The sequence below is a fragment of the Necator americanus genome, chromosome I (assembly GCF_031761385.1).
Source record: "Necator americanus strain Aroian chromosome I, whole genome shotgun sequence".
Taxonomy (NCBI): domain Eukaryota; kingdom Metazoa; phylum Nematoda; class Chromadorea; order Rhabditida; family Ancylostomatidae; genus Necator; species Necator americanus.
In genome coordinates, this window is record NC_087371.1 from 5,074,623 (window position 1) to 5,090,499 (window position 15,877).

At 39.8% G+C, this 15,877-nt stretch overlaps 3 protein-coding genes across 6 annotated transcripts; 1 reads left to right on the top strand and 2 right to left on the bottom strand.

The window, feature by feature from the left end:
- On the bottom strand, positions 1-11,051 carry RB195_004537 (uncharacterized protein; the record flags this gene model as incomplete). The annotated part of the gene is made up of 7 exons (XM_064182417.1): positions 1-144; positions 1,735-1,866; positions 1,964-2,154; positions 2,519-2,664; positions 3,575-3,665; positions 4,390-4,495; positions 10,932-11,051. 7 exons carry the CDS (start codon positions 11,049-11,051, stop codon positions 1-3), a joined length of 930 nt encoding a protein of 309 aa, XP_064033684.1.
- Positions 1,946-2,227, bottom strand: RB195_004538 (uncharacterized protein; the record flags this gene model as incomplete). The annotated part of the gene is made up of 1 exon (XM_064182418.1): positions 1,946-2,227. One exon carries the CDS (start codon positions 2,225-2,227, stop codon positions 1,946-1,948), a length of 282 nt encoding a protein of 93 aa, XP_064033685.1.
- A 321-nt stretch (positions 11,052-11,372) lies between the features above and the next one.
- Positions 11,373-15,624, top strand: RB195_004539 (uncharacterized protein; the record flags this gene model as incomplete). Of its 4 annotated transcripts, XM_064182421.1 has the most annotated exons (9): positions 11,373-11,426; positions 11,492-11,632; positions 12,400-12,462; positions 12,538-12,645; positions 13,090-13,197; positions 13,997-14,193; positions 14,271-14,357; positions 14,580-14,688; positions 15,457-15,624. In XM_064182421.1, the coding sequence occupies 9 exons, from the start codon at positions 11,373-11,375 to the stop codon at positions 15,622-15,624; spliced, it is 1,035 nt and encodes a 344-aa protein (XP_064033686.1). The 4 variants fall into 4 exon arrangements, with proteins under 4 accessions (XP_064033686.1, XP_064033687.1, XP_064033688.1 ...); XM_064182419.1 differs by lacking the exons at positions 11,373-11,426; positions 11,492-11,632 and adding an exon at positions 14,205-14,211 and having other exon boundaries at positions 12,442-12,462; positions 13,997-14,150; XM_064182420.1 differs by lacking the exons at positions 14,271-14,357; positions 14,580-14,688; positions 15,457-15,624 and having other exon boundaries at positions 13,090-13,169; positions 13,997-14,015.
- Between the last annotated feature and the right edge of the window lie 253 nt (positions 15,625-15,877).

Below are 15,877 nucleotides of genomic sequence, written 5' to 3' on the forward strand. Positions count from 1 at the left end.
TTAAGGCAACTTGTGTTCATTCCACATCATAGCAGCACTCATCATCGAGTTCAAAGCAGCAAAACCCGAGAAACACATGAGAACACCCATTGAGTATGATCTACGCTCAAAACAAGTTGCTCTCCTATCGAAATTCATGCCTGACTAAAAGTGTAAACACTAAAAATTCAAGTGAGAGAAACGGTCTTTCTTGCAATTGAAAAGTTCGGCTTTCAAGGAGCCTCGGCATAGTTAAATGCCGCACTGATTTTTGATGTACACAAGGTTGTTAAATAGTTTCATTGACTAACGTTCCGGCAAAATCGCCTTTTTCAGAATGAATAGGATCGCCCCTGAATTGGGCGATTCAATTTAGAGTCAGGTGAAAATCCGGTGAAAGAGAACCAACAAACCAACTCTGCTACGAACCCAGCATACAAACGAGGACTTTGGTGGGACCCAACTTATAGGGTGCGGTCAGAAGTAGGACAAATAATTGACCTCATTCTGCCTCTTCTGGAGTACACATTCAACTTCATTCATGATTCAATTTTACGACCTCCATTCTCCCGGTCTATATCTCAAATGGGAACGGAAAACGAAGAAGAGGATTGGACGCACTTTTTGAAGATCTGAACCAGAAATATTTGAAATTAGCTTTCTCTACTGAATTAGTGGATCTCTTAGATTTTTTTAAGAAACAGATACGATTTACTAGACGGTGTATTAAAGGTGGTAAGAGGTTCTCATAGCGCAGCTCCTTCGAAGACTCGAAAAGGGGAACCCAGAACGAAGCCTTTCACATCCTCGATATCAATATCGAAATTGCATCAGATTTTTGTTGTTGGAAACTAACCTGTTGCATCGATTGGACCCTGTAAGTGAATGTCATGGCGCACAGGGTTTTGTGAACGTTGCATTTCTGAACTGATTGAACACGATGGCGTATCGTAAAAGGAGTGATCATCACCAACCACTTTTATGCTCTCTCCTTTATCGTTTCTCATTGCTTTTATTCCATCGGATAGGAATATGTTTTTGTGGTGGAGATATAGATACATAGTCAATTGCAGTTACACTACCGTACACTCTAGAGGTACACAATGCTGCTACGATCCCGAAATCAAATAGTTCCTTAATATCCTGTCCGATAGTGGAAGGCGTTAAGTCTATCTCCATTTCAAATAACACTCTTTATACCTCTGTGCTGTAAAGTGCTGTTTTTTGTCGACTTATCGATTCGGAAGAACATCCAATACGGTAGAAGAAGGTTGTAACAATGTAAAACAAATCAACGAAGATCAGTGTTGGAATGTGCTTGAAAAAATTTTGTATACGCCCGGAACTTACAGCATTGTCTACAAAAGCTCAACCTAGACGTTTTGGTTTCATCTAGCTATCTCATCTGGAATTAGTATGTGAATCGTTCGTGTGCTTTGAGTTTGATTTATCGAATTTGACATTTCTGTATTGTTTGCCAGTTGTTTTTTTTTTCATTTTATATGGATCCACGATACCATTCGTCGCTGGAGTGGTATTGTGAAAATCGCTACCAAAAACGCGTTCAATATATACATACTGAATAAAGGAGTTAATTTGGAGCTTGTATTGAACGTGCGACATCTACACTGTTCGCATCCAATTGACATTTTAATAAGTTCTGCCTGGTGATGTGTTCAGCCAAGCTCAAAATATTCAGCAGCGGAAGTAAAGTCGAGTAAGCGATAATTAATCGGTAAAAGGTTAAGAGAGTACCTGGTCAGTAAGAGCAGGTACTCTCTTAACCCACCTGAGCAGAACCAAACGTTTCATCTCCTCGGAGCCGACACATTGGTAACAGATTTGTCCGAGGAAGTAAGGCCATCGACACCATACATCAGTTAGTCTCTGCAATTTGCTGCATAGACTGCATACGAGTTAGATACTTTCTACGGTTCTGAATTGCAGTCGATCACGTTGGCACATCCTAAAATGAAGGACTAACGTTAACGACTTTGTAGTTTGCTCTTTGTCGTTCGGTCACAAATTTTCTTTTCAACCAAGGGAGCTTCGCCAGAAGAGAACCGATAGGAGCTGATGCCTTCTTCAACTTGAGCTCGACAAACTCATCAAACACGTTGAACAAACGATCTGCTGGTTTTCTCAATATATGAGCGAAGAAGCGAAGACGATTTTCTGTAGTTTTCTGCTTTCGATGGCTGTGGAAAATGTTGACATTTTCCACTTGTCCTCTACAGGTACACCACATTGCTATCCACGTAAAGGTCTTTATTGTTGCGTACCCCGGTCCAAAAGTAGCCAAGCACCCATCTACATAGCTTCCATGCCGTTCAATCAAGCCTCTCCATCACAGATGGCCCCGATCCGTGATGACGGGATGAACTACAGATAAGTAGACTCGCAACTTGACTTGGAGAGCGATAGGAGTTTACCACAAACACTTGGTGCAAGAATGAAATGCGGAACAGGCCTTAGCTCATCTCTGCTGTATATCAGTCGCTGCCGTTCTTCAGCATACAGCTTAGATAGAAGAATTCACCTACGAGTTCGATCGGCTGCTCGTCTCTCGCTGGATGTCTCGAGGAGACCCACATTTGCTCGCAATTATCAACGCACTCGTAGCTCATAGGCTGCAGCTGGGTTCGATACAGGGTTGACAACATGTTAAAGCTTCGTACTTCTATCCTTAAACATAAGATCATCAGCGTGCTTGAGATTGCACCATAAGAGCCAATGGTGAAAAGACAGCGTCGGCAGGACACTGTCTTTCACATGACGTTATTGATGGAGAAGGAAGACAGAGTTCCGCTCAGTGCTAAGAGCTTCCCTCATGCTCCATCTGCTCGAAGAGCAATTCTCACAAATTTCGAATTCCATTTCCAACATTTCGGAAGTTCTTCGGCTTTTATGCTTACGAAAATCTGAAATCCTCTATAAGTGGTTTAAAATCAAAGGTCTTTTCTTTGAAGTTGGAAAATCTCCCGACCTATATAAGGAGAAGGACTCTCCAATGTGCAGTCGCTTACGTCTAGCGGGGTGACTCGCAGCAGTTGTGCAGAGGTAGACGATTTGCTACTTAGGATTTGTTGATTGTGGTTTCGTGATGGAGATTTTCACTGTTTTTCAGAAGTTTTGTGATGTCAAACACTTCAGCAATGAGAAGGAAACTAGCAGGTTCAAGCTACTTTCAGATCGAAAATTAAATAACCACTATTCCAGACTCTGCTTGCAAATAATTTAACGCTTCATTTCCTTTATTGCGGCGAAAGTGTGCTTGAATGCGTTGAAAAAGAATCAAATGATGAACGATTCATATTTGAATTCATTCCCATATTACCAAATTTAAATGTAGGTTCTGTAACTACGAGATGAATATGCCACCAGTCTAAACATTAAGAATTAACCTCAGATTGTATTGTGAATCCCTTCCTTTTGTACGGTATAAACTGACTTCAAGATGTTGATCGTCTTCTTCCAACAACAAATTTTGAGACAGAGACGGTCCAATACAGAAGATATCGTCATTTCCGGCGAGTCATGCTCGCCAACTTCTCTACTGCGCTTGAGGTGGATTTCTTGGAGTCGGTTCTCTCACAGCGCTCTTTCAACGATACCAATCAGCCAGTTCAGGCACAGCATCTTCTCACGACTCTTTCTCAAGATGAAGGTGTAGAATTCTCCTTCGCCTGAGAGAAACTCTGCAAAATCCTTTCCAAAAGATTTATTTCAGGGGCGCGAAACCGATGTTCAAAGATAGTTAATGTGATGAGGAGTAAATTCGTGACTATATTCTGGCAACCGAAGTTGTAAACTGCTCCCAGGATGGGAAATAAATGGACCATGGGACGGAAAACAATGTGGAAAGAAGTTACCACAACAATCACAACTGGAAGGAGTTTTTGGGCGTAGATTTAGTTCACACTTTCCAAAGCTGCTCAATCCCCCAATGCCTCAGAAAATCACAAACTCGTTACAGTCAGTGAGAGACAGGATAAAGGATAAAGTTTCTGGCGTTAGTCAATCCGCTTGGGATGCACCTCCACGTTCCATCAATTCAGAATCGTTTGAGGTTTACGAACGTGAACAATGACTTGCGGTGGCTAGCCGATGTGTCAAGCCAAACAAGTCTGGCACCAATTTATCGACCCCGGAGAGATGAAGGGCTTGGTGAGCGCTAGGGCGGAATCGAACCTCCGATCGATCGTGCAAGAAAAGGAACCTCTTACCGCTACACTACACCCGTCCCAAATCAACTGATATCCAGATGAAATCACTGTGCCCAAATTGATGCGTGCTATAAAGATAAGGAGGTCCACATTGTTTCACGTTTTCTATCAAACTAATACTACTTCTACCCCGTTCTTCTATGTTTATTATTCGAACAAAAAAAAAAGAACGAGTAAACCTCACCAATCCCATCCATCATCACTTGGTTCATCACTATCAATGTCATATCATCGATATGTCTTACTAGGCACGTGTAACATCCACCTTCTCTTGTATCTACCCATGCTGCCTGGAAAAGTCAAATGGATTATAATTTCTGTACTTTTATACGTGGTACAAAAAAGCTGCAGAAGCGCTAGAAATAGTTTCAGGGAACAGAAACAGGAGTAGTCACCAAAATAGATGTGTGATCCGCCAAAGGAGTGAGATCAAAAGTACAATTAATAAAGAAATTTAATCAAATATACGGAACCCAATAAAAAAGCACGTAAAAATTCTCCTATGAAGCAATCAGCAGTTTCTAGAAATTCGTCTGGAAACGACATGGTCTTCCATCGTCGGATTTCTGATCTGATTTTATCTGGTGTGATTTTCATCGATGATGTCATTGGGTGTATTACTTCCTTCGTTTCCTTTTCAGTCCATTCCTCAGTAAAAAAAATTTAAAGTGTAATCAGCACAAACTTCGAATCTGTTAGGTTGTTGCATGAGTCTTTACCAATTTTTGAATGAAAGTTTACTCCAAATATATCAAAAACCAACCTAGACATCAAAAGTATGCACCATCTCTCCTCATCAATTCACACCAACGGTTGTCGATCCTCTCCTCCCAGTAGGACTGTGGTTAGAACTTGCAGAACTCATCAAGGACCTTCCTAGAATCCTCTTCATTCCTGAACGTCTTTTCATCCATTCATCCGTCATGGACGTGACTGAACAGCCATTAGTCGAGGGAGCGAAGTCCGGGGTATAGGTTGCCTGGAACATCACCACACGGCAAGTAGCTCTAGCCAGCTCGACTCTGGGTCAAGTTATCCGAGTGTTGACAAAAAAAACGATGAGATAACCTGATTCAAGGAGGGCGCTAGAACTTTAAATTCTAACGTGAAAACTATCGCTTACTTAAACCCACTGAGAAACATCGTCCCGTCTCTATGGAAGAAACAGCGAAAATCGCTTAGTTTTTTTTTCAACAATACCCACTCATTTTCCCCTGATAGTTTCATAAAAATTGAGGAGGAAGATTAGGAAAAGACTATGAATGAGTAGAAAAATAATAAGGGAATAAAACCCAAGAAGCACTTTCTAATCGGAGATATTCATAAAGATTCTTACGAAGTATCTGAAAAGAACCGACGATTTGTTATGGATCCAAATCTTGTGTTTCTGCTAGAAATATGCAAGTACAACAAAAAACCCTTCCTCCAGTATTTCCCGGAGGGCTCGCTTAGATTGGCCCGAATTCCTAAGATTTTAGTACTTCTATACACTGCAATGCCGTCAGGTTCCGTTCTGTTGTTCGTTCCGAGCCATACTTACGTACAACAATCGTTAGGATTTTGTTGTAGTTTCATTTATTTATCCAAGGGAAGAAGAATAATTAGAAGACGTTTGGTCTTGACGCACGCCTCCGTACCGAAGTTGGTAGAGATGGAAAACGCTCTTATTTTGAACACTTACTTGACATGAAATACGGTCCAGTGGCTACAATCTAAAGGGGACCCTTGCTAACACCACTCACCGCTGCAGTTCGCGACGGTCCCACCTCGATTTGTAACGCTACGCTCTGCCGCGTCGCTTCGAGCGCAGCCGCCTACGCAACTCCACCGTGCTTCATGTCGTTTTTGCCCTACTATAGAATCAAGGCCCATTTATCCGTCAGTGCGCTTCCATCCATTCGAGCAAATGATGCTGGATACGTGTTCAGATTATATTTTTGATTTCGTTTGCTCTAATGAAAGAAACGATTCGAAGATGATACTCGAAATGAAGGTCAACAGGTCATTTTTGGTTCTGTGCTCTGTAATGTATTACATTACGAGGGTCCCTCCTATCAATGCATACATATGTAAAAGTTAGTGAATTCTCCATAATGGCATGTTATGAGTGCATGGATCGGGCTCATTAGGATCATCTCCTTTGTGCGTGGGAAGTGAGAAGTGAAAGGAAATAATCCTTTCGTGAAAAGAATAACTAAAGTCCAACAATACCCTTCAATAGACGTTTAGTTAATCTCTAATCTACTTCTAGTCGCCGTTTATCGATTTAGGAGAAAAACATAAATGGTGCACATTTCTTTCTCATCCTTTTTTTTTGGAGAATTAATATTTCTCTTCAACTCTGCGTTCTCCTTTTTTGATTCATTGGATGTACGTGATCATATGTGTTTTTTTCTCAATACTATTGTTGTTTATGGTTCAGTCGCAGAAATGGGACCCCATATTATACGTATATTATATATTACGCTAGCCCGAAGGATCGCAGACCTGCTATGAACTCGTTGTAAAGTTCACTGATGTAATTATAGTTCAAAAGCAGCAAATTCGAATGTGGTTTACGGCGAAAGCTAAATGAAGCGTAATCTAACTTGTGTTACAAATAGCATGCGAAAGAATAAGTAGAAATAGAAATAAATAGTTACAGAACAATCACAACTGTAGCGCGACTAGTGTTCGATTCTAAGTTCGAGGATATCACGAAGGTCCCACCGCGCAGACGTCAACTGTAGGACCGTCAGCAGCACGTTGAAACGCAAGTTGTGTCCCGGACTTCGGGTGTTGCGCATGTGTGCTTCTGTGTACCATTTTTAACCAAAGAGACTCAAAATAAGAAATATTTGTTGCCATCTGATCTGCGTATCCAGAAGGTTGTAAGAAGGTAAACATAAGAACTTGGCTTGTTTAAATGTATGCCTCAATTTAGGAGAAGCAGTGCCGAACTCCAACAATCGGAAGTTTTTGGATGGTTGCTAGTATCTCCACTCATTGCTAGGATCACTGCACTGTATCCATGGTGAGCTCATGATTACTGAACTGACCCCAACTGAAGCTCTGAACCTCAGTTGTTCTTTTTGTTGCTTTTTTTGTTTTCGTTTTTTTTTTCTTGTTTTTTTTGGATTTCAGCGCTCCTCAAATCTATTTATAATATCCAAATGGTATTATTTGAAATATAAACTTCCTTTCAACATGTATCTATATCCGTTCAGTATATCCAGGAACTAGAGTGCCGATTGCCTATGTCAACTGGGGCAACTGCAAATGACCCGTTTCTTCATCGTTGAATGAGGACATGATTGTCATGTATGCGATCACCTCTTCATATGATATAGCTATCGCTGAATGTTGTAATTAGAGCAGTTCTGAAAATGAGAGCATAAACCATCAATTCTCAGTGAATAACCTCATTTTTCAAGTAGGATGCTCAGAATATGCGCAATTTCAAAAACTCAATTTTTGTTTACTTTTTTTATCTTCTACAGATGTGTAATGTAGTGGTAAGAGGTTTCCACTGCGTATTTACACGCTATGCTTCGATATTGCTCAAAATCTACTGGACTTCATATTCATCTTTCCAAACGCCATAAGGTCACTGCCTTCACACAGCGTTTACACTTAGGTCCAAACAGCATGAAACTCGATGCAGTTACGTAAGCGGCTGCGCTCGAAGCGGTGCGGTGAAGCGTAGCGATTAGGTCCGTGGTGGGACCGTTGATGTCACCATCCGCCGCTGCACTTCGCAATAGTCGCACCTCAACCCAACCGCTATCTCCACTTACGCAGCTTTCACAGAGCTTTCGCAGAGCTTAATTTCGATTTGACCCGACTATATCTTTTACAATTTATGTGCAACCAGCGTACGCATAATCGTAATCGTAAGCGTAATCTTCTTCCATTCTGAATTGAAGTCGAACTCGTCTCCGTAACACAAAGGGATCGATCAACAACTTTACATCCTTTATCCTCATAATAGTCAATAAAATACAAAATTGTTCGACTTTTTTTTTGCGTTTAGTTTACAATCTGAAAGACAAGCGATTCACTGTTTTTGAATGACTTTCTTCCGAGGAAATAAATAATAAATAGGTTCGGATTAATATCGACGGCATCGAGATCTCTCTTTGTCGTTCGATTCTCCACCTGTTAGAGGTTTGTTGGTATAATGCAATTAATTACAATAAGTATAGTAGAGTTAAAACGACATGAAGGACGGTGCAATTGCGTACGCGGCTTCTCTCGAAGCGGTGCGGTGAAGCGTAGCGGTTAGGAGCGCACTGGAACCTTTGATGGTATCGCCCACCACTGCAGTTTACGACGGTCCCGCCTCGGTTCCAAGTGCTGCCTCCAGCGCACCGTTTCAAGCGCATACGCAAGTGCACCTTGCCTCATATCGTTTTGACACGACTATAAATTCTCGAGTTGCATCTTTTCCAAGAAGGATAAAGGACAGACTCCGCCCCCATAACTTCATTACTTCTCAAAAGAAATCGTTTTCACCTTTCTTTGATGACTTCTGCAAAATGTAGAACGCTTCATCAAGACTTCATTTTTGTACAAATCTTATCTTTTTTGTGGTTGTTTGAACTTTTGAAACGAAGCAGACAAATTAATCATACGAATGAGAGTTCCTTTTTTATTGTTATTCACTTTTTATCCGTTCAGAGGCAGCTCATTTCACTGAACAAGCACCTTGAATAAATCTTTTATGATACTGCCTATTCTAAATGATGAATAGTTTCAGTTTTTGGAATAATTAGCTTCTCAACATGCAGAATAGTTAACATCATAAGAATTGATGTATTATTCTAAATGTTGGCCATTATGAGCTGCAAAATGAGTTTGTAAGCAGGATTTATTCTATAGTCTATACATACGAGATTAGCTAAGATTTATTTCGCGTAAAGATGAAATCATTTCTATATAGGCCATTCTTTGCGTTTTCACGTCGTTTCTTCTTGCGGAAAGTTTGACCACGGTTGGATAGGAATGACCTGTCGTATGGCGTGGTTGCACGAGTTGCTGCGCTCTCCAAGTGGGACCCTCGTTCGCCCCAACCAGCTGGAAAGCTGGACGAAGCTGCGAAGATCTTGGCGCGCCACCTCGAACGCAGTCACCTACGCAATTGCGCCACACGTCAGGTCGTTTCGACCCGACTATACAATAGTTCTCCTACTAAGCAAGACTCGTTTGTTCAAAACATCGTGCATTATCGCATTATCCTTTGCATCGTTGGGAGCGGCCGCACTCCACCAGATTCATCCATACCCATCACCGTTTTGAATCACTCTCAGACAAGGAAATGAATGAATAACAATAATGAAATTTGCAAGCGAATTCTTCCTCATCTTCCACTTTAGTCCATTTTTTCGACCAATTTATTTTCTACTGTTTGTAGTACCTCATCAAAATTCATCTTCCTCTCAATAATGATGCAGTACGGTGAAATATTCGCGATGCGATTGTTCACCAATGCAGCTGATGGGCGTACAGTTGACGGCAGCTTGGTGGGACCTTCGCGTACCTAACTTCGTTCTCGGGCTGCAACACAAACTCTCGCTCTGCTGTAATGATACACGCAGTATTCTACGAGCTGTTCCAAATTGCATACACCATATTGCACCGTTGGTGTAAAAATTATGTGAAAATAGAGAAGTTATCGTGCAAGATATTCTAGGTGTTGCCTGCAATTCTAATTGCTGACCACGTTGAAGTTCTCTATGGTGCTGTTCGCGGATGAATGAACGCGCTTTTCGTATCGTTAATGATGAATGTGTCTACAGTCATTAAACTACTGACGTTCCAATCTCTTCTGCATCGATCACACTACTAAATAATTACGAAATCTCTCTTTCAATCCTATTGCAATGTTCCCAATTTTCTAGAAAATCTAAATAAGCGCATTAGTGTTTGAATGAGTCCTATTATTAATCTTTGAATGAGTTCTGTTAAATGGTTGTGTGCACGGAAATTTCTTGTCTGCGAATGAAAAAAAATGTGCAGAAATCATCAGTCCTTCTTTGTTATGTAAAAAAACTGCGCTAGAATGCATCCTATCCCCTTGCCAGGATATGGACAAAAAGATCCCATCCGTTACAATTCCGATTAAAAATCCAGGACCTCCGCTTTGCGTTCCATTGCGGGTGCGACATATCTACAGTACACCTCCGCGTGGTGGGACCCACACATAAAATAGACATCGGTTCGGTGGCCAACCATTAGCTCCGCCCCCGCAATACCACTGCAGTGACCAGAAATTCCACGGCCTGTACGTAATCGTTTACGCGATGTTGCACCATGAATCAAAATCGTAGCGGAGTGTGGTTCAGGTTCCCCTTATAATAAATATCTCTTATAATTATAGTTGCACTCTAAGAGAAAGGAGGCGAAGGAATCGGGGAACCCCTAAAGATAAATCATAAATGAGTTAAATCGTTTTGCAACCGAGTCTTAGGCACTGTACTAAAGCTGATGAGCTAAAATCAATCGTTTGAACACATTCTTTGCCTACAGCTGGCTCCTAATTACTAATTGTTAAAGGCATCATTCCACGAATCTGAGGTGGTACGAATTTCAGGTGGAGTATTACGAATACGCCACCTGAAATCTGCACCACCTCAGATTCGTGGGGTGATGCCTCTAAAGGCGGCGAATTTGAAGGCGGTCCGGAAAAAGTGCGGCGGGTGTGTTCGTAGAGGGGTAGGATCAATCGACGAACCGTCTTTGACCTACTATAACGTTCTGTTCGCACTGGGTAGTCGTTTGTTCGTCAACCTGTACATTACACAAATTCCTCATTTCTAGGCAGCCATCTTTAGATCTTTCCATACCATGCTGGTCGTAGTCGAACATGTATTGTGAAAATCTCTTTTCTCTGTGTACTTTAATATTTTTATGTTTTCTTCTTTCCTTCTTTTACATGTACCACATATTCATTTATTATATGTACAAGGATTGCTGTCCTCTACGTACCGCAGCACTGCGATACTGTTATTCCACTTGTCAGGCCCATTTAAGGTGGCGATATCGATTAGCTCAGCGGCATCGCGGTGGCCGTGATGCGGCGCTCTCAAGGACAGTAAAACTGGTAGAGCTGTAGTTCGTGGTAGGCGACATGAGAGCACTGATTGTACTCAGGCCTTCTTAATCACTTTCAGGGTCTGACAGCGGATGATGACACTTAAATTCGAGGAGTTTCCATATCTAAGCAAACAGAACTGCACAGAGGTTTGAAGAATTCATGTAAGCATGGCAAAAAAAAAATGCTCTTCTTGTACTGATTACTATTTTAGCTTATAATCAACTTCGTCACATACGTACCTTTTCGTGTCGTTCAAATTTTTCAAACATCCTTATCTGTCATGTCGATCCCTATACTGCTTTTTGTTATCAGAAAGTATATTTACGGTTCAAGTTTTCACCTTAATATCAAGGTATAACTTTCTTGATGAGTTACAAATTGTTTTCGGACTATAGTCGAATCAAAACGACATGACGAACGGTGTGCTAGCATGAGCGGTCGCGCTGGAGCAACGCGGTTTTCGACCGCTCGCAGACGGCGTGCGAACGGTTTGCTTCGGAATTTGCGAAATTTTCCCAAGTGACGTCATCCATTGTCGATATTGGCCACAATTTTTTGGTTGTTTTCATCCCTTTTGCTTTTCTGCCTGTTTTTTCGTCTTTTGTATTTCTTTTTTTTCATATTTTTTATGTTTGCTTATTTGCTTCTGTTATACATAGGTCTATATTGTATCTTCATTGTTCGTAAGTTACTGTATTGTTTTTGTCCATGTAATTATTTCCATGTTAATGCTCTTTTTTTTCTTTGTAAGGGAGGGAGGGTAGGCGAAGAAACGAAAAAAAGAACATTAGAACGGAACTAAATGAAACTTTGAGCCAAATTTCAAAAGCAATTTATGAACAAAAGCAATATAAGAAGAAAAATGCAGATACAATATCAATCTCTGTAGGAAAAGCAAATACAGCAAACATTTTAGAAAAGTACGAAAAAAAGAAACATAGAAGAGGAAAAAATCAGAAAGAAAAACGAAAAGAATAAAAAAAAAACAAGAAAAAGTTGCGGCCAATATCGATCCAGGTGACGTCACTCAGCAAAATCTGGCAAGTTGCTAAGCACACCGCTCGTGCATCTACAATGTACTTTATAGCGTTTTGACCAGACTATACATACCACTTCCAGATAATATTTATACTTTATTATTCATTCGCTACTGGACACGCTATGGTCAATGCATCCATGCAGGTGAATTCGTAAATTCGTGTTCTGCAGGAGTTGTTCAACCTGTTCGGAGGTCAACAAATATTATGTTATTTGTAGATCTATCAGATAATACGTTCAATGCTACCCGACCCGTGCAAAGCGTTTCCCACCCGGGTCGAATATGAAACGTTCAATCTTTCCCTTGCTTCTATGACCATTGGAGTGGTGAGTAGCAGAATTTTTTGCCATGTACTGGTGTGCTAACAGATGTTAGTAGAGGGGAGATTGCCAGAATCGTTTACCCTATTAAGTAACGTAAGTGAACTTGTAGTCTTTTCGAGAAGTGTCAGATTTTACGTTGTTTTGTGAAGCATTTGTTGATTTTATCACAAAATGGGTTGCTCACTCCTACATCAGTTTATTCAAGGAGTTCAGCATCTGTATAAGATTTGGCTTATTATATTTATTGCATTATTGCATAGTACAAGGGGACAGGAATGAAGCGTGTAAAGGGGTTTGGCGTTGTTTTCTGCCCGCAGGAGTAGATTGGTGCCACTAGGAGCCAGTGCCCTGTATACGGTGCTTAAGTTAGTTTATGGATGCATACATAGCGTAGACATCATCATAGTTGAGAAATACCATAATCCAATTCGTATTATGTTAGTTTAGGTAGCTATACAATTGGCAATACTCTTCGAGAGAGCCGTGGCAACTTTTTGGGTGCATAACTACGAGAAACATGATATTAGGTACGGAGTCCTGTTCTCTTTTATATCTGTAAGTTCTTTCTTTTTTGTTTTTGCTTAAGATATATCTTATAATGCAAATAGTGTTAATAGAAACAAAAACTACTTTTGTGCTCCGATGAAACTCGGCCGGAGGATAAATACTCGATGAAGTTGTTTTCTCTTTTTTTGTACTTTTGAAGGGGTAAATTCATGAGTTGTCTAACAATCGAAGAGAGAAATTTTTTGATATAATTCTTTCTTTCATGTTTCACTATCGGTCAGTGGTCTCATTAGCGTATCTCACTTCAGCTTGGAACTTTGTTCGTTTCATTAAATCAACTTTCCAGCTGGTTTTGCAATGAGTGGCGTTCTTTTACAGCTATGAATATTTTAATTATGCTTAACTATGCCGCATGCTGGTTCTTTGCTCGAGGAGTCAATTTTCTCATTATTTTTGGTCATGAGATCGTATAGATTCCCTCGTTCGTGGGGATTTCCATTCAAATATTCCCTGTTCCGCCTTTGTAGTAGATATATCACAGATCTGTTGCACCTGAAGTGTAGCTCTCATTTTTTTTGTCATAGCTACCTTAATTGATTGATTCGAACCACTTATCTCTGGGATTTTTCGTTGAATCAAAACTTTGGAGTGACCAGTTGACAAAAGACAACATTTCTAACAGCTTCTTTCTTCGAGGGAAGTATTTATCCAGAGAGCCTCGAGGGTTGCAAGATGACTGCCCCCGGCTATGTAATTGCTTAGAAGTAATTCCACCAAATTACAGAAAATGGCTTGAAAATAAAAGTTCAAATTAACTGTTGTATATGACCTCATTCTTCTGATTTAGCTCTCCGTCATCGTTATAATCCTGTGTACAACCTATCGTCACGAGGATTTTGATGAGTTGACCGCATCAATGCTTAATACTCCATCGTCAACTGCTCCACGGACCAATCGCATGTTCATTATTCTTGGTGGAATGAGTGTTTTTGTAATTATTGGTATGCAGATGTTACTTCGAATCAATAAGAGAACTCGTAGATGGTAATAATGAGGGATTATGTGAAGAGTTGTGGACTAGTTCTTACAATTCGCTTCAATAACGATGAAGATCTATTTAGTGCTCCAAAATCGCTGTCGTCACGGTACCAAACATTGGAGAATTTATTTATCACACAATTTGCCACTTATCTTTCCTTACTGCAAGTGTAAGTTTTCAACAAATCTCGCGAATTTTCACGATTTAAGACCGCTATTCACCTATCTCTTAAAACTTGTTATACTGTTTATTATTGCAACCATTTATCCTTAGTATTTCATTAGAATGACTAAAATAGCACTAAATGACATTGTAATGTCTTTATAATCTATTTTCAAAAAATTTTCTAATAGATTTGAGATGTTCACTTTGCTGATGGGAAATATTCCAGAACAATCTACGTATTGTATAGTCTTGGTGGACTTGGTATGCGAACAGCCCGTTATGCATTATTCGGCGACGACGAAATTGCCTTTGGAGCAGCGAGAGGGATTTTTTATGTGAGCATTACTTTATATTTACTGTTTTATATTTCATATGTTTTTTTTTTGTTTTTTTAAACAAAATAACAGATTAAAAAAAGAGTAGTCTGTGAGGCTATGGTTTTTTTTTAAGTAGGAAATTTATATGTGTAACATAATACAGCAGGGGATTGTATTACTAGTTAAGCACGTGTATATAACTTATCTAAGCTTCTTATTTCTCCAGCACTTTTGAAACGTTTTTGCACTCATTTCTGCACACTATTTTATCACCATTCTTTTAAAAGGAGAATTTGGTTTTGGTGCCTTTCCCCTTTTTGGCTTGCACTCTCGCAGAGGGAGTTTTTTTGAATCGGTAGTTTTCTTTGAACCGGCGACTATTACGCGCTTTTGTTCTACACAGGCTAAAGGAAAAAAGAAATTAGCATCTAGTCCAGAAAATGTCTTCGTTTCTACAGACACGTAACGGTCAAAAATACCTCCCAAAGACATGGTCATATTTGATTTTTGCAATGGAAACAAGCCATTTTTTATAGACTGTTTTTGCGTTAAATAAAATTACAAGATATAATTGATTCATGTTATTTTGTTTTTTTTTCTCTCCAAAGTCATAGTGTAAAGTATTGGTTGCTACTTTTGTAGAAGATATGGTATTCTTAATGAACAGGATTACGATATCCTATATATGACTCAAGAATTTTTTTTTTATCAAAGAGGATTTTGAAGGTTTTTACATGTCTCTTTCCACTTGTTTACCGTACAATTTAAAATAATTTGCCATTTCAGTTGATTCCGCTGTTCACATTTCTTCTTCCTCTGCTCACCATATATCTGCTTAGAAAACATCACACTGAACGAGAATCTTCTATTAACTTTATCATTACTATGAAGAGTACCGGCATGGCCGGTGCACAAAATTACCACGATGTGATAACGAGGGCATGGCTCGAATAATCGATAGTGTTGTTTTGTTAATATATAGGTAGAAAATAAATAATTTATTTTGAATAGAAGTGTCTTATTCGAACTGGGATGTTCCAGAAGTATTGAGACGTTAGCTTTGCTGATGGTTGTGTTAAAACGTCTATTACTATTCAAAAACTCGGATTTTGTCGTATTTACAAACTTTTCCTCTTAGAGTTGCCGCTGAATGTCGTATGATCGATCGTGATCAATCTTCGATCGAAATAAAACGAAATGAAAAGTA